At 40.7% G+C, this 19,662-nt stretch overlaps 1 protein-coding gene across 1 annotated transcript in view; it reads right to left on the bottom strand.

The window, feature by feature from the left end:
- Positions 1-11,691, bottom strand: part of MAP6 (microtubule associated protein 6) — a 91,656-nt gene extending 79,965 nt beyond the window's left edge. The window contains exon 1 of the mRNA XM_057507208.1: positions 7,857-11,691. Within this exon, the coding sequence (XP_057363191.1) occupies positions 7,857-8,758 (902 nt within the window). The 5' untranslated portion in view covers positions 8,759-11,691. The remainder of the gene's footprint in view (positions 1-7,856) is intronic.
- Positions 11,692-19,662: the final 7,971 nt, after the last annotated feature.

The raw sequence follows: 19,662 nt of genomic DNA, 5'->3' as shown, positions 1-19,662 counted from the left end.
GTCTGTCTGGGCCTTCAATAGTCCTAAAATCTAAAGGTAGAAAAGAGGCCTTGTGGGTCCTAAGCTCTAAAAAAGGAAGTCATTGTACCATTTCTGCAAGACTGCTATAAAGATTACAGGAGAAAATGCAGCTAAGGTTTCTAGCAGCCTGTCAGGCCCTAGTAGGCACTCAATTATCTACTGTTATTATTTCTAATGGTGTTAACTAGCCTCTTCAGTGAACATCAAGATAATTTTTAGCGTGCTACTTGAGGCTCACCTTGTGGTTTCTTCATTTAGCAGAGAATTCAAAGCTCACCTGCATACATGTATGCAACTGACATAATTTGTAAAGCCAAGCTGCCCTGATTATAAGGATGGCTGTTTAATTCTAGTGAACATTTGTTGTATTATTTTAGTTTTGTGTTGGGACATTGAGTGATTCTTAGTGATTGTAGATTTAGAAGTATCACTGGCTTGACTTTTTAAAAAAATTAATATATGCATTTGATGCCACTCTTTCCTAGGAGAACAACCAAGAATTAATTGTATGTATCTTATCTCCTCTGATCTCTGTGAGCTGGTCTCAGTCAACATTATATCTCTGAGAGTTAACTGTACAAGGTCAACAAAAATCTAGCAAAATGCTCTGCACACAATAAAATTTTCAAATAGGCATAAGGCATTGCTGAGTAAGTACTCAGTGCAATTTCCATGATCGGCCTCTCTCCTGGTTTTCTTCCTTGCCCTTTTTTCACAGCTATTCCTTCTGCTGTCAGTACCCCCAAATACTTGTATCCTTCAGGGCTCCATTCTCTGATGGCTAACTTACTCTACTCCCTCTCTAGGGATGACTTCAGTTTCTCCCATGGCTTTAATAATATCCACAGGATACTTTAAATCTTTACTTAGAGCACAGATCTCTCTCCTATGTTTCAGATCCACTTACTCTACTTCCCCACAACACTTCTTGTCAGATAGCCCATAGACAATTCAAATTCTAGGTCCTAAAAAATAAGCTCAACTTCCACTCCTGTTTTTCCTCCTCTATATTTATTATAGAATTCTAAATAAAGGTCTGTTCCAATGACTAGCAACCACTACCAGCTTCCTAAATCAGGAACATAAGAGTCATCCTGGATTGTTACCTCTTCCTTACATCTCAATTGGTCATTAAGATCTGTTGTTTTATAGCTATACTATATTATAAATCTCCAATCCCACCATCACAGTTGAGAGTTCAGACTTTATCATTCTCTGGATTATTTAAATAGCCTCCTTATTGGCCTCCCTTTCTCTAACGTCACCAGGTCACCAGCCAGTAGGAGCTTTATAAAATTTAAATCAAACTATGTTGTTCCCCTGCTTAGACTCCTTCAGTGACTCATTTCTTTGGAAGAAAATCCAAAACTCCTCAGCCAGGGCTAAAAGACTGTTCCTACCTCTCAGAGCATAAAAAGAAAAGGAATAGAAAATAAAAGCAAAATTTACTGAAAAAAGAGACGATCAATTAAGAAAACCAAAATCTGATTCCTTGAAAAAACTAAAAAAAATTGCATAAGCCTCAATAAGACTAACCATGAAAAAAGAGAAAAGGCACAAGTTAATATTCTGGTATGAAAAGGCAACATAAATACAGAGCAGTAGAAATTATTTGTAAATCCACAAAGTAACGCTATGATCAATTTTATGTCAATAAATACAAAAATCAGAAAAAATGTAAAAATTTTAGAAAAATATCAATTGGTAAAATTGGTTTAAGAAGAAATACAAAAGGTGAGTAAGTTAATTACCATTAAAGACATTAAATTGGTAATAAAAAAAAATCTACCCAGGAAAGAGACACCAGGTACAGAAAGCTTTACAGGAGAATCTTATCAGATATTTAAGAAATAGCTCTTGTTATAAGAATTGTTCCAAACAACTGAAAAGGAGGGAAAGCTACCTAATTTTATAGATACAATTTTGATCTCAATATTGTCCAAGACCAATATAAAAAAGGAAAAAATTGTAGACCAATTTCACTTATTAATATGTATGCAAATATTCAAATTCAACATCATAGATAAATTTTTATCTAAATAAGGTTTACCTCAGGAATGTAAAGATTATCCTGGATTATCCTCTTCCTTGCATCTTAATTGGTTATTAGGATCTATTGTTTTGTAACTAAACTATGTTACAAATCTCTAATCTCACAGCCACAGTTCACTATCAGAAAAGTCTACTAACAGATGAAAAGAAGAAAAATCGAAGGATCATCTCAGCTGGTGCAGAAAAGTACTCCAAAAAATTCAATACCCATCCACATTTTGAGAAACCCCTAGTAGAAGAGAAGTTTCTGAACCTGATATGAACTTATCTTATAAAACACAGAGCAAACGTCATACTTACTGATAAAACTTCAGACATATTCCCATGTCTCAAGACAAAGATACCTGTTATCACCTACTATAAAAACTATCCTGGATGTCCTTACCAATGCAGCAAAACACACACAAACACACACACACACACACACACACACACACACACACACACACACACACACAATACTGTAGAAATCTAAATCTATATACTATTTACTACAGTATTAAATTCCAATTTAATATTGGAAATGAGGACAATAAATTGGTATTTGCTAAAAATATACACGTGTCCACTGACAGTCCAGAAAAGTCAATAGACAAAATGAATTAGAGAATATGGTAAGGTTGCTGAATACCAGATTAACATACAAAAATTAATGCATATGATAAATAACAAATTAGAAAATGTAATAAAATACACTCTCCACAGTAGGAAGAATAATCTTAAATAGTTTAGGAGAAAAGAAAAGATGATAGTGTGGCATTAGTCCAGATTAATGGAATAGAACAGAGATGTCAGGAATGTACCCAAGCATGTGACCCTTACGTGATAGAGGAAATATTAGCAGGTTATTAATGGACAAAAGTTGAACTTTCAAAAAGGGTATTAGGATAAATGAGTTTCCGTATGGGAAAAAAGAAAATTAGGTCCTCACCTCATTCTATACATAAAGTTAAAATCCATTTTGATTATTAAAGACTTAAGTAGAGAAAAATAAATCTTAAAAACGTGAGAGAGACAGAGAGACTTGTAGAGAAAATTACTTGTAGAGCAAACGTGGTGAAGGACATGCGGTGAAGGACATGTTTGTATATGGGAAAATTCAATACTTTAAGGAACTGCAAATGTCTCCAAGCAGTGTTTTCCCACGTAAAGCCTGAAATTCTCCTGCACCAATATTACCTGGATTGCTTGTTAAAATGCAGATTCTGAGCCACCGTTGTAAGTCTACTGAATCAGCATGCCTGAGAATGAGGCCCAGACATCTGCGTTTTAGAAAGCTATCCGAATTTTTATTTTGTGTACTAAATTTCGAGAACTTTTACTTTAGGGAAGTAGCTCATAACTGCAATTGCATATGAGAATCATCTGGGACAATTTTTTCCAAGTCAGATGCCCAGGCCACCCCCCACACTAATTACATCAGAATATCTGAAAGAGGCACCTACGCACCAGCATTTTAAAAATTCTCCAGTGATTCCAGTGAGCAGCTGAGACTGAGGACCTCTGCCCCAGGTAAAGTTGAGACTAGAGTCAGGTCTGCAAGTTTGCTGTCTTCCCCATTTGAACATTGACTTTTAGTGCTGACCTAGTAAGACTGGACTGTATCTTGATTAAGGAAGATACAACTTCCTTACATAAGGTTTATAATTTACTCATTTGGTATCCCTGGCATCCTGTTTGATACATAGCAGGGGCTTGGAGGTCATTTTCTGAAGGAAATTTAACTAAATGAAACTGAACGAAATGAAAGCAATATGTAGGTGGATAAAATTTTCACTGGACTCTAAAAATTCCACTGGATTTAATAAACCAATAAGGCACCTAGGCACAGTGTTACACTGTGGGAGGTATAGAGATGAACGAAATACTGTCCTGCTCTTCAAGTGTTCATTATCTCGTGTGGGAGGTAGACATGGACAAAAATACCTTACAATCAAGCAGACAATGAAAAGTACACAAAATATAAAAAGGAAATAAAAGAAAAATTAGTTCTGAACGGCAGGACCTGGCAGGTGTCACTGAAGATTCAATATCAGAGACTGACCTTGAAGTATTACTGGGAATTATGCAGGAGGAAACTAGGGAAATGGGCAGTTGCCCTATAAGCACAGGCAGCCTTTCTCTAACCTATGGACTATAGGGCAGATATAGAAGGCTCCTTTTCTTTCTGATTTCCTTGTTACTGTTCTCATTTTTCAACATTTTGCATTTGGTTTATTAATTCTACCTCCTTGTGCCTCAGCTGATTTCTTCTAGGAAAAGTTTCTCATTAGCATTTCTATGGGGAGCACCTGCCACCCCATCTAGCCCTGTTAACTGAGGGCTAGGGCACTGAGATTGAGTGAGAGGAGAATTTTAATCCCATCCTTATGACTCATCTATTTTCTAATTGAGAATGCTAGGTCTAAAGTCACAAATGGCTGCACAGTGAAATCCATCCTTAACATTAAAATGATAACAAAGGCGTGCTTAACTTTGTAATATCATCTATGTAATATGAATGTATTAAAAACTAATCAACTTTATGATTGTGAATAATTATAAAGATACCTTAGACACCACATGAGTGCAAAAATCTCTGGCTAATGTAGATAGGTTATGAATTAGGTGAATTGATGAATAGGGAAGGTTTCTCAAAACCATAGTGTCGAAGGACACTTGATGTTATCTACCAACTGTATATTATTGGAGAAAACCAATTAGTAGGTATACGGCTCCAGATGCTGAATATAATTTTACATTATATACCAGTATATTAAACTGATGGATTATGTGTCCTTTCTCTATTTAAGCAAACCGCTCACATCAATACCATGTGACAGATGTCATTTGTAAAGCCCATGAGATGAACCAGTCACCATGGTTTAAGCCCCCAAGATTTATTTACAGTGGAAGAAGAAAAGGGTTTGTAAATCAAATTATCATTGAAATGGAGCCCAGTGTGGCTTCTCAGGCAATGAAAGATTCATCTACAGCAGACGAAGCGCATACTTAAATTTAGGAGATATTCAGAATCATAGTAAGGAAAAGAATGTGAGACAATAGGGAAGGAAAATCAATGTTCCAGATAAGCCCACAATTTCCAGGCATTCTTTTCTTTATAGTATATTTAATTAATTATTTTATTTCTTTATATCTACTTTCACCAAAAATGCATTTCCCTGTTACTGGTTAATCTTTCTTCTGGAACAAAAAAGAACGTTAAATTTCACATCAAATTTGTCACGCACTTAAACTGTCCATTAAAGAAACTGATGTCCCTTAGCAGTAATCATTCTCTTCATGTTTCAAAAACCTGATTATACAGCAAAATGGGAACTGCTGGCCCCAAAGTCATATGCATAATTAAATTTTACAGAAGATCTATATTAGAACAAAATATTTTTTGAGGTGCTCAGAGATTTTTTTTGACAGGTTGGTGGAATTCTGATAGCCACTAAAATAATCACTCTCACCAGACTCAAGAACATTCAATCCAATCACTTGCAGTATGTGTGCAATTCTAACTGTAAAGCATGACATGCTTACTGTACAGTTACAGTATTGTTTTGGGGGAAGAGGCTAAACAGAACAAATGTACAAGCCAAAATATTGGGAGTGAGTTGTATCTGAAGGGTGGGTCATTTCCTGACTGTCTGGCCAATTATCCATGGACAAAGCAAGTCCTACCAACTTGGAAACAAAACTGAGTAGAATCACCCTAGGAGATATGAGAATCTGGGATCTCTTTTGATTGGCATGGACTGTATGGAGGTGAGGTGAGTTGCTTCCTGCCAGGTGGGTGCTAAGGTTCCACCTGCCACAAGTTGATAGAATGGGAGCAGGAAGATAAAAAGGTCAGGCCAGGAATCTATGATGTTGGGCCAACCTTAAGGTTCTTGGGGAATGAACTAGGGCCTTGTAAATAAGAGAGCTGTGGCAGAATCACAAAACTACATCTTGGCTTTGTTTTATGCCCCTTGCTTATTTGCGTTCTTTCTTTCCTTTTTGATTCTCCCTTGGTAGCAGTATAAAGATACTGTGAAAATTCTACCTCCTGATGGCTATGAACAAAGGACAATGATTGTGTCCTTCCCTGACCCACAGCTTTGAAAGGAAATGGTGAAATATTGGGGTACCAGTGTGCTCATGATTACAATAAACCAAGAAAAAATGCCAATTGGATAAAGTGGAGTTCAGGAAGATGGAGTAGAGGCTAACTGACTAGCTGCCCCTTCTCATTGGGAAATGCTTTCCAGAGTTAAAACCTGGGAAGGGGCATGGATTTTGCCTTAACAATAGATGATGCCTATGCTATTCTTTCATCAGTGTATGAGGGAGTGCTTGTTATGTTTACTAGAGAAGAACATCAGTCTGACATGAGGCTACATATAGGGTCTTGGGAAAAGACATTGAATCTGCAATCCTCCCAACCACACCCTCTTGCTGGAAGGAGGCAACTGGCTGTGGCATTGATGAAGGACCCCATAAACCACATTTTGAACAGCTCTAGCTTAATTGTTCATCATGCATATCTGCTTCCCCAGAGACCCCGAAGCCCAATGTTAGATGTTTACAGTCGTTAGCTCATTGATTTGGATTGAAACATAAGGGTGGGACTGAAAGATAAGCATTCAGAAATACACATTGGATGCATGAAGGCTGAGAAAGAAGGCTGAAGGGGCTGAAGCTGCAGCAGAGGGAGAATTATAGAAGGATGGAGAGAGAGGATATGCTCTTGTTTGATGGCATTCATTTACAGGGAATTTAGATGTGTTAAAGAGGAAGTCCTTGGTGGTAAGAGAGTCAGAAACACATCTGGAGAACTTAAAAGGAAAGGGGGAAGGAGATGCAAAGGGGGAGAAGACTGGATGTATCTAGAAAACTGGAAATCAGAATAATGAGGCATCATATAGAAGGTCAGAATGGAACCAAGATATACCATTCACCTACTAGGTGCCAGGCACGTTTCTTCTGAATCATCTCATTTAATCTTCACAATGTCTTAACACAGTGCCTGGCATATAGGTGCTAAAAAAATGTGCTGAATATTTAATATGAAATTAATAAATGCATGAGCAATTCTAAGAGAACAATATATTATCCACCACACCTTACAGATAAGAAGCTCAGAAAGGTTCAGAAACTTGCTCAATGTGTCACAACTAAGAGACTAAGGGATTTGACTCCAAAGACGCTGGTAGAAGGAGGAGGGTGGCCTGTAAGCCTCCTGGGGGTGTGGTGCTAGAAAAGGGTGTGGTGCTTGGGTGTCTCCCAGGGACTGAGAGGGGAAGGAGGAATGAACGGCCAAGTGACCTGGGCTAGGGAAGAGAGGCAGTTGGTTAGTGGGAAAGAACTCTTCTGGAAGGATGGGGCCCTGCGGGAAGGCATCAAGGCCAGTGGGCTGCAGCTGAGCCAGCAAAGGGCAGCATTCCAGGCTAAAGCCGCTGGTGAGCTGGCTGGGGTGTAATGGAGGCACAGCCTGTGAAGAAATTGCAAAAGATCTTTGGTGAGCAGGCAGGAACCTGAGGTGGGACTGAGATGACAGAAAAGTGGCTAAAGTGGTAAAGTGAAAGATCCCGGCAGGTCGGGATGGATAATATTAACAGCTTTCATAAAGGAAAGAGAGGAAAGAAGTCAGTCCTGGGCGGGCTCTTGGGTCCGGGCTGGGGAGAGGGTGTGGTCTGGGATGGGAGGGGCAGGCTGAATGTGAGGCCTGCGACGCGGGAAACGAGCCATGGGCAGACATCGGAAGTGGTAAAGGGCACCTGTCCCCCTCTCGTTTGCTGCAACTCGCGTCTCACCTGTAGGAGCTGCTCACCGCTGTCGCCACCTCCTCGCGGATTTGCCTGTTGAGGGCGTCCGCCGCTGCACGCCCCTTACTACCCTCGGGCCCCGCGGCCTGGACCTGCGCCTGGGCTGCGGGCAGTGGCGTCTGCTCGAGCCCCAGCCCCTCGGCGCGACGCACCATCCAGGCGGGCCCGACCTTTCTGCGCGTGTCGCGCTCGTCGGCACCGGATGCCTTTCCAGCTGCGAGGCCACCCGCTCCTCCCGGGGCCCCCTCCTGCTCCGGGGCCTCAGCGGCGGCCTGCGCAGGCCAGCGCTCCTGGCTCTGCGGCCGGCGCTTGGGCGCCCCGAGAATAGGCGCCGAAGCCTGGGAGGTCGTGGGGATCTGCACGGGCTTGGGGATCCACGGGTGGTCCCCGCGGCGCGGCAGCGGCCAGGCGCGGAAGTCTTTCTGGTACTGAGTCTCGCGCTCGAAGGGCGCGTCGGAAGGCTGGTACTCGCTGCGTGGCCGGCAGCTCGGCTCGGGTCGCTGCACCTTCCAGGCGCGGTAGTCCTGACGCATCACCGAGTCCGCGGGGCCCGCGCTGGAAGTGGAGCCGGAGGCTGGGCCCGGACCGGGTCCGCTCCGGCCGGAGGCTGCAACCGCCTCGCGTTCGCCGCCAGGCCCGGGCGCCGGTCCTGTTGCCCGGGCAACTGCATCCAACTCGACCTGGGCAGGCTGCGTCTCTATGGCGACCGCCCGCGCCGAGGGGGGTGCGTGCGCCGGCTGCGGCGGCGGTGGCGGCTGCGGCGGGGCGCTCGGGTGCTCGGTGGCCTCCGAATACTTGGTGAAAACCAGCGGCACGGCGATGTCCGCCTTGTCCAGCTGGTTCCAGAAGCGGGCGATGCAGCAGGCCCGCGTAATGCACGGCCACGCCATGATACTAGCCGGCCCTCGCTCTTCCTTTCTGTGGTTCTAAAGCAAGTCTCTAATCTTATTTTGGTTCCCTGACCTTCGACCAGCCAATCTGGTTGCCACCGTTTTTTCCTTGGTAGCCTGAGTTAGCTCGCCCTCCACCCTCAGAGAACACCCGGGAAGGTCCGACCGGCAAAGCTATCACTGAGATAAAGTCTGTAGTCTCTCGATTACCCGCAGCAAACGCCTCCGGGAGCCTCCTGCAAACGTCTTGGGAGCGCAGTCTGCTCCGTGCGCCGAAGGGCGAGTGAGAGACGCGACGTCCCCAAGTCCCCGGGGGAGGGCGTCTGGGACGCGCCCCTCCCTAAGGCTGCAGAGGAGCGCAGACCCCGGCCGAACGGGGCGACGCGAGACGAGGTGGCTGCGGGCTTAAGCCATGGCGCAGAGGAAGGGCCAGGCAGTGTGGCCGCAAGGTCCGCGGACGAGGCTGTGTTCTCCTTCCCGCCGGCGTCCGGTGGCAGCCGGCAGCCAAGCAGGACTCGGAGGCAATCACCCCCAGTGGAGACGGAGCATTGCTGCATCCGCCGCCGCCGCCGTCTCTGCAGCAGGGCAGCGGCCGCACCCTTATCTGCCGCTCAGCCAGGGGAAAAAAAAATCCAGGAAAGATGCTGCGAGAAAGCGCGCTGCAGAAAAAATCACCTGCTGTCGTCAGCGCGCGCTGCCTAGAGCTCGCCCTCTCTCTTTCCCCTCCTCCCTCTGCTCTGGCAGCTCCTCCCTCCTCGGCTCCTAGGCAACAGCAGAATCAGGGGCCTGGGTGGGTTCGAGGTCCCAGGCTCCTGATGACTGGCTGTTCTGACGCTGGTCGCTTCCCCTCCGGGAGCCTTACTGATCCTCTTTGGTAAAAGAGGATCAATCATGGAGGGTAGAGAGATTACATTTTTTAAAAATATGGAGGAAACCCCTAGTGAAATGTCTGTCCCAGAATAGATAGTTTTTAAAACGAGAGCTGCTGTTATTGGTCAATCTCTGGGCTGGATTTGAACCCAGTGTGGCAGGCTCCTGATCAAAGCAATTTAAGTCTTATGCACAGGTCTTGTTCAGATATATGTTGATGGGAGCCCCCAGGCTGGGGGTGTGCTGGCTGTTCCTTTCCTGGGGTAATCTTGGGGGAAGGGTTGTCTTAAAGCCTCCCCCAAACTCCTAGTCCCAGTTTCGGCCCAGCGGCCACATTGAGGGAGAGACAATGCAAGGAAGATTCTTGGGGGGGGGGGGGGCCTAAGTGGGGAGGTTGGGGGTGGATGGGAAAAAAGGGAACAATGTCCTAGGAAAGGGTAATAAGGCCTGACATGCAGGGGCTCTGTGGTATGTTCCTGACCTCTGGCTTTTTGTCTTCCTCTACCTGGAAGGCACAGATTTTGGAGTCAGACGGATCTGGTTTGGCTCTGACATTTACTGTCTGTGTCATTTGGTCACCCAGGGGCCTCAGTCACCTCATTTTTAGCATAGAGGAAATAATAGGCACCTCAAAGTAGTTTTGTAAAGATAGTTAAGGACTCAAAGCAGAAGCCTTGAGTCAAATCAAGTATGCAGGTATTCAAATCCTGGCATCATTCCTAGCTGTATGCAACTTTCTGACCTTTAGTTTACCTATGAACAGGCAGGGGTACCAAACTGAATTTGCAAGGTTGTTTTGAGAATTAAAATGAGATAATGTACTAAAAGTGCTTACCACAACATCTGGAATATAACAATGGTTCAGTAAATAAGGACCCACCCAGGAAATGCACAGGTGGAGCTTCCCAAGCAAGCCAGGCACTTGGACACCCTCTCCAGAAGATCTCTTACTCTTCCAGGTACCTTTTGGTCTCTCTTTGATGTCCCTCCATTTATGTCTCTTGCACTGACTTCTACTCCCTTCCATTAGCTACGTCCACTGTACATCAGCTGTGTCTCTCCAATATAGGCAGAGTTTTCAGCATCAGTTAAACTGGGGCATTGGTGTTTCTGGGGCAGAAATTCATTTATGTATTTAGATTGGGGACTGATTGCAAAACACAGCTGTTTTGTTTTGTTTGTTTTTTAACCTTAGAATCAAACAGGATGAGAAGACAGCTCTGTTTAGTCAATTATCTGCTGAACTTCCTCCTACTTAGGTCTTTGCTTCTTGGTGATTTGATTTGAGTTCCACAAATAAAATGATGCTTTGCACTGTTTCCCAGTCATTAAGAGATACATTTCTATAAACAACATAATCTGGTGTGACCCCTCCTACCCTCAAGTCTGCAGAACTCCCTGGGATTTGGCTGATGTCTTTCCAATAATGACTCCCAAAGGCATTGGAAAGTGGCGGAGGGGGAGTGGAAATTGGTGGGAGGCAGGGCACTGAGAGTCATTGAGACTTTACCCTACTTTCATTTAGCAAGTCTAGTCATCTGATGCCCACCCTGTGCCTTGGGCATTGTGGAACACAAGTGGATTCTAGCTGTGGAGGAACCCTGAATTAGAGGGGTATGTTATAGGAGAACTGGGAGACAAACATATAAACAAATAATTAGCAAACAGTATAATCAGCATAACAGAGGTCCATTCACAAGGTGCTGATTGAATGACTAATGAGAGATGTGTAGGAGCTCTCCTATCAGAAGTGTAAGTAAAACTGTTCCAGGCAACTTCATCATCAATACCACCTTTCACATTCATTCATTTGGAATTTTTAAACACATTCAACCATACAACCTCCTTGGACCATCCAGTGGCCCAATGGGGTAGACTAGTCTAATGGTTATCTATTATATGGCTTACTCAGCATCCATTCTGATGGTGCGAGAAACACACTCACTGGTCCAAACTCAGTAAATGGATACAGAGACAAAGAGAACAGCAGAGCAAGGCTTTAATGGCTGTCTTGCAGGATTGGGTGTCTGGTGAGCAGGCACACCCGAGGCCATTGGCACAAGTAATTTATTCCCTAGCACGTGAGCCCCAACCCTGGTTCATCATTGGCTGAGTACTACAGGGTTTATATTCTTTCCTGGATATTGCCTAAGCAAGTTATTTCCATATTAGGCTTTCCCTTACATTTGTCTTAATTTTATTGGCAGGTTTAAAATTTCTTTCTTTTCTCAAATAGGTACAGCCCTTTCCTTATCAATTCCCCCACCACCACCACCCTAACTCTCAGCCTGAGCAACTTCCTGGCATATTTTTCACCACATGGCCCTTTGTTAATACCTTACGGTTAAAACGTTTAAAACTCCTGGTGGAAATAAATCACGTTTAGGTTTTATGCTTTTTCTAACAATGGTAGCAGCAGCTCATTCATTTTACTCCATATGGTTTGGGTGGAATTAACCCTACTCAATCCATCTTCCAGAGGTGACTGTGTGACCCACAGCTGTTTACCAGACCACTGCATTCCCCTGGCCAAAGTGACGAGTTTAGAGATGGGCATGTGATTCACATTGCACCAGTTAGAGGAAATCCTAGGCTTTAGCTGAAACTATTTGTAAAGAGCCACTCTCTTTTTTTATTGGAATTGCTAAAATGGGGGATCATGAGGACAGGGTTGTTAACCACCATCTTTGCCATCTGAGGGGAGGCTGCCTGCCTAAGGTTGAAGCAAACAGAGAAAATCAAAAGAGGATACAGGATTCTGATGATGTGTATGGAAGACTACAGTTTATTCCCTAAAGTCCATTCTCACCTTCCTCCTTTTAGTAACAGAAGATTCAGGTTTTAGTTGGGCTCTTGGTCACCCAGCCAGGGATTACATTTCCCAGCCTCCCTTGCAGCAAAGAGCGATCATATGCACTTCTAGGTCACTTCTTTAAAAGAAGTTCCTTGCATTCAACTCCATCTTTCTCCCTTTCAATAGGGTAGAATGTAAATATGGTAGAGGTTTATTATCATCTGGGTGGTTAAGATGACTATGATGGGGTAGTTAAGAATATTCTGGTGCCTGGATAGTGGAGGGTAGAAGGACCAGATAGAAGAAATGTATCTTGGATGACTCAGGGGCGGAGCTGTCTAGCAGCATTGGACCACCTGATTGCTTCTGGACTGTTATATGAGAACGAAATACACTTCTCTTTTGTTTGAGGCACTGTTTGGAGGTCTCTGCTGCCATATTTTAGTCATTTGAACGCTTGGATCTGGCCATGCTTGAACTAATTTGAGGTATATGAAAACAGCATAGAACTAAAACACTGGAAAATAATGTTATATAAGATGGAAAGGAGGGATCAGTGTTAAAGTATTCTAAAGTCCTTATTTGTTTGTGAGGAGAGTAGAGATATTGATTAACTTATTAACCTAAAATATTTGTTGACTTAAAAATGCACATTGAAAGAAAGAAAAGGGAATACAGAAATTTTTATTAAGGCCAAAAAGGGGGTAAAAATGAGCAAAGAAAAACATGGCATATATATATATATATATAAGGTGATAGAAATATTTCTGAATATATTAGTGATGAGGTAAATATAAATGATCAAAGCTTTCCAGTGAAAAGACTAAGACTGTCAGATTGAAGAAAAACAAAACAAAGAAAATGTAATTATGCAATGTTTGTAAGAGACATATTTAAGTGTCTCTTCACACATAAATGTGGGTGAAAATGATGGAAAAACATGTAGTAAGTAAATACTAACCAAAAGAAAAATAGTCTTAAAATAAAAAGCATTATTAGCGGTAAAAATGGTCATCATATTAAAGTAGAAGAAACAATTAACTAGAAATATATAACAAGTTTTGCATCTAACAATATAGCTTCAAAATAAATAAAACAAAACTTGGTAAAATTATAAGAAGAAATGCACAAATTCATCAGCATCGTCAGAGATTTAAAAAAAACTGAACTGGTAAAACAAACACTTATAATGTTAGGAATGTAGAAGATTTGAACAATTAATTAGTGATCTTACAGGCCATGTATCCAACAGTTAGTGAATACATATTCTTTTCAAATATACATTGAATATATAAAAATTGATGATATACCAAGCCACAAAACAAATATAAACAAGTACCAAAGATTCATACAAACCCCCTTTTCTGATGAGAATGCAGCAATATTAGGAACCAGTAACACAAGATAACCACAAACCTCACGTATATGGAAATCAAGCAAAGAAAAATATGTACAAATTAATTCACAGGTTTAAAAAGAAATTGTAATGGATACTAGAAAATATTCAGAGCTTAAAGAAAATGAAAACATTGCATATGAGGGTTTATGGGACACAGCTAAACACAATATTCACAGGGAAATTTATAACCCAAATACATACTTTAGAAACAAAGATTTAAAATGTTCTGTTATTATGAAGCAAAACTGAAGGAACAAAATGGCAGCTAACTCAGAGACTCCAAGAAGGGACTAGTGGTTACCAAAGGGGAGGGGTGTGGGAGGGCAGGTGGGGAGGGAGGGAGAAGGGGATTGAGGGGTATTATGTTTATTACACATGGTGTGGGGAATCACGGGGAAAACAGTGTAGCACAGAGAAGGCAAATAGTGAATCTGTGGCATCTTACTACACTGATGGACAGTGACTGCATTGGGGGTATGGGTGGGAACTTGATAATATGGGTAAATGTAGTAGCCACATTGTTTTTTCATGTGAAACCTTCATAAGAGTATATATCAATAATACCTTAATAAAAAATTAAACAAAATAAAATTAAAATTAAAAAATGATGTTATTAGACTCAAGAAGTTAGAGATAGTACAAGCAAACCAAAGAAAGTAGAAGGGAGAAAAAAACCCAGAAAATAGCAAGGTAATTAAAGAGAAAACAACAATACATTACTGTCAAAAATCCAAAAGTTTCTTTAAAATACACAAATCTCTGACAGGTTCATCCAGAAACAAAAAACTAACAAAAAACAAGTTTAGGACTGTAAAGAGAGACAATGGTGGATATAGCAGAGATTTAAAGAATCATTGGCAAATACTAATTACTATCTGCTGATAAATTTGAAAAACTTGGGTGGTAGCCAGCTTTCCGGATGGCCCACAATGATCTTGATCCCCTGGCGGCCACAGCCCTGTAGAGTCCTCTCCATACTGACAAGAGCTGACCTGTGAAACCAAATGATGTGTGACTTCTGAAGCTAGGTCAAAAAAGACATTATGGCTTCCACCTTGTTCTTTCTTGGATCGCTCAGTCTGAAGAAGCTAGCCCCACCTCGTGAGGATACCTAAGCAACTCCATGGAGGGCTCCCCCATGGTGAAAAACTGAGGCCTCCTGCTATCAGCCATGTGAGTGACCCAAATTAGTAATGGATCCTCCAGTACCAGCCTAATCTTCAACTGACTGCAACCCTGCCTGACATCTTGACTGCAGTATCATATGAGACCTTTAACCAGAAGCACCCAGCTTCTACAACTCCCCCACTATCAACAGCCTGTACCAGTTAGTATGACTGATGAACCCACATTGACACATCATCACCCAAAGTCCATAGTCTATATTAGGGTTCACTCTTGGTGTTTCACATTCTGTGGGTTTTGACAAATGTATAATAACATGTATCCACCATTAGAGTACCATACCGAGTAGTTTCACTACCTAGAAAATTCTCTATGCTCTGCAGATTAATCCTTCTCTCCCCCTAATCCCTAGCAACCACTAATCTTTTTACTGTCTCCGTGATTTTGCCTCTTCCAGAATATCATGCAGTTGTAATACAGTATGTAGCCTTTTCAGAGTGGCTTCTTTTACTTAGTAGTATGCACTGATGGTTCCTCCATGTCTTTATGTGGCTTGATAACTCATTTCTTTTTAGCACCAATAATATTTCATTGTCTGGATATACCATAGTTAACTTATCCACTCACCAATTGAAGATACCCATATCTTGCTTTCTTTGGTGACAAATATAAATAAAACTACTATAAATGCCCACATGTAAGTTTTTGAGTGGACATGTTTTCACCTCATTTGAGTAAATACAAAAGAGCTGACTACCACATTGTATTATACAATAAAACTATTAAGTTTCAGAAGAAACTGGCAAACTCTTCCACAGTGGCTATACCATTTTGTGTTCCCACCAGCAATGAATGAGCGTTCCTGTTATTTCAAATCCTTGCCAGCATTTGGTGAATTCTGTGTTCTGGATTTTGGCCATTCTCATAGGTGTGTAGTAGTATCTCATTGTTGCTTTAACTTTCATTTATCTGATGACTTACGACGTGGAGCATCTCTTCATATGCTGATTTGCCATCTATACACACTCTTTGGTGAGATGCCTGCTCAGGTCTTTTGCCTATTTTTTAATCAGGTTGTTCATTTTCTTACTGTGAGTGTTAAGAGTTCTTTGTATGTTTTGGAAAACAGTTCTTTATCAGATAGGCCTTTTGCAAATATTTTCTCCTGTGTTGTGACTTGTCTTCTCATTCTCTTGATAGTGTCTTTTGAAGAGCAGAAGCATTTAATTTCAAAGAAATCCAACTTATCAATTTTTTTCTTTAATGGATTCTGCCTTTGGTATTGTGTCTAAAAACCACTTCCATACTCAGAATCACCTAGATTTCTCCCTAAGTTATCTTTTAGAAGTTTATAGCTTTGCATTTTACATATAGGTCTGTAATCATTAAGTTTTATGAAGGGCTAATGTCTAGATTCTTTTTTTTTTGCATGTGGATGTCAAGTTGTTCCAACACCATTTGTTGAAAAGACCATCTTTTCTTCACCATATTGCCTTTGTTCTTTTGTCAAAGATCAGTGGACTGTATTTATGTGGGTGTATTTTGGGGCTCTCTATTCTGTTCCAGTGATCTGTCTCTTCTTTCACCTGTACTCTACCATCTGCCTTACTACAGCTTTATAGTAAGTCTTGAAGTTGGGTAGTGTCAGTCCTCCAACTCTGTTCTTCTCTTTCAGTATTGTATCAGCTATGCTGGGTCTGTTGCCTCTACAAATAAACTTTAGAATCACTTTGTTGATATCCACAAAATAACTTGCTGGGTTTTGACTGGGATTATGTTGAAGTTTGGGAGTAATTTTTTATGTAGCAATAGGAAACTAACACACCTAAGGGAAATAGATAATTGTTGGGAAAAATACATATCACTGAAACTGATTTAAGAAGGGATAGAAAACCTGGATTGTTCAATAAGTTGAATTAGTAGTTAGAAAAATCTACTCACAAAGGAACACAAAACAAAATACATGATCTATTTGACTTTATAGGTGAGTCTCACAAAACTTTCATAGAACAATTTCTGTTATGTAAATTATTCTGTAAAACAGGAAAAAAAGGGAAAATTTCCCATCTCAGCTTAGAAAATAATAGTTGTACCAAAACTAGATAAGGATGATATGAAGAAGAAAATTATAGTCCAATCATTGATATAAAAATCTTTAATGAAATGTTAGTGAACAATTCAGAATTGTACATAAAATCATAATTTATCAATGCTAAGTAGTGTTTATCCCCAAAATAAACACTGGTTGGATAACAGAAAATCTGAGCTCCTTATATATCCTGCATATTAATCACCCATGGATTTTATGTATTGCAAGTAACTTCTCCCAGTGTGTGTCTTATCTTTTAACCTTGTTTATAGTATATTTTGACATACAGATGTTTAAATTTTTTATGTAGTCAAACTATTAATCAAATACAAATTTGTCAAACCTTATGGGTTGTACTTTTTGCATCTATAAGAACTCTCCTCTACTACGATGTCATAAAAATATTCTCCTATAGTGTCTTTTAAAAGGTTTTGTCTTAATATTTTAAATCTGTCTTTTGTGTATGATAAACAGTTGTGTGGCAGACTATTCTTCCTTACTTTCAGTATCCCCAGGTTATTTCACGTTAACAGTGTTCTTACCTTTTTGGACTTCTTTGTAGCCAGAAGTGGTCATGTGATATGGTTCTGACCAATGAGGCATAAGCAGAGACTGCTAGAGATTTCTGGGGAAATACCAGCTTTCCTGGTAAGAGTGTTTTCCCTTTCCTTCGACTTCTTGTTTTCCAGAAAATGAATATGGGCTAGAGGTGAACAGCTCTTTTGCCATCATGAGGTGACAAGCTTGCGGATAGAAGCTGCAAGCTAAGGATTGTGGAGGGACAGCTGGAAGGAACCTGGAACATTAGTGACTTTGTGGGGCTGCTTCCCCAGCCTACCTCAGGACTTTTTGTTTATTTTTAAATTTTTGTAATTTTTTCTTTTATTCATTTTTAGAATTCTTTTTATGAGAGAAAATAATCAATTTTTGGTTAGGCGACTTTTATTTGGCTTGTAGTGGAATGCAAATCCTAATTGATAAAGATAAGGGTCTAGTTTTTTTCCATATAAAGCTAATTCCTTAAGTATGGTTAGGTGAAGTCTATCTTTTTCTCACTGATTGATAATATTCCTCTAATTAAAACAAGTTTTCGTATGTATATAGATACATTTCTAAACTAAAATTATTGCAGGTCTTAACATTTTGCAGGATAAATATCTCCTCCTCCTTCTCTTCTTCACCTTCTTAATCTAGGTCATCATTTGTTCACAAATATTTTTTGAGCAACTACAAGGTGCCAGGCGCTGTTCCAGACTCTGGGATCTGAAACTGAGCAAAACAGACAAACATCTCTGCATCATGGCGCTTACATTGCATTGACACTCTTGCCCATAGTGCTTCCATTTTAATCTTGGAATCGGCTTGTCAAATTCTTTAAAAGCTTTTATGAAAATGGAAAGTTTTATGAAATGGTTTATGGAACTGCTTTGAATTTATTAAATTTATAAGAAGAATTTCCATTTTGTGATTTTGAGACTTTCTACTCAGAAAGATGGCAAAGCTTTCTGTCTGTTCAGCTTTTTATGTTCCTCTGTAATGGTTTTGGCTGTAATGGGAAATGACATTTCTTTTCCTTTTCTTTTTAAAATAATTATGAACTTACATGAAGTTACAAAAATACTACAGAGAGGCCCTCTATACCCATCACCTAGTATTCCCAGTGGTAATATCTTAAATAACTATAATACATTATCAAAACAAGAAGACTGACTTTAATACTATTCAATTAACTAGACTACAGAGCTTACTTGAATCTCATCAGTTTTTACACACATTCATTTTTAAGACTATGTCTTTGTGTGTAGTTCTATGACATTTTATCACGTGTAGATTTGTGTAAACATCACCACAATCAAGACACAAGACTATTCTATCACCACAAAAGATTTCCCTCTTGCTACCCCTTCATAGTCACACCCTTCCCTGACTTCCCCGGTTTCCTTGGCAACCACTGATCTGTTCTCCATCTCTAAATTTTTGACAGTTGAGAATTTTATATAGCTGGAATTATATAGTGTGTAACCTTTTGAGGTTGCCTTTTTACTCAGTATAATTCCTTTTAGGTCCACCCATGTTGCACATATCAATAGTTTGTTCCCTCTTTTTTGCTGAGTATAATTCCCTTATATGGATATGCCACCTTTTGTTTAACCATTTATCCATGGAAGGACAGTTTGGGGATATTACAAATAAAGCTGCTATGAACATGCCTGTATAAGTTGTGCTGTGAACTCATTTTCATTTCTCTAGGTTAAGTGCCCAGGAGTGCAGTTACAGGTTGTATGGTAAGTGTGTTTAATCGTTTGAGAAACTGCCATCTGTTTTCCAGAGTGACTGCACCATTTTATATTCCCACCAGCATTGCATAAGAAACCAGTTCTGTACAGCCTTGCCAGGATTTGGTGTTAAATTCTTTCTATTTTAGCCATTCTGATAATGGTATCTCTTCATGCTTTTAATTTGTATTACCTTCATGGTTAGTGATGTCAAACAGCTTTTCATGTGCTTCTTTGAAATGACCTCTTTTTCAATTACGTGTTTTATTGTCATTATAGACGACAGAATTGTCGAATTTTTGCATTTATTGATCTCTATTCAGCAACCGTACAAAACTCTCTAATTAGCTT

Source organism: Manis pentadactyla, chromosome 9 (assembly GCF_030020395.1).
Source record: "Manis pentadactyla isolate mManPen7 chromosome 9, mManPen7.hap1, whole genome shotgun sequence".
NCBI classification, from domain to species: domain Eukaryota; kingdom Metazoa; phylum Chordata; class Mammalia; order Pholidota; family Manidae; genus Manis; species Manis pentadactyla.
The sequence above is the reverse complement of the archived record's forward strand: the minus strand, read 5'-3'. Positions and strand labels throughout refer to the sequence as shown.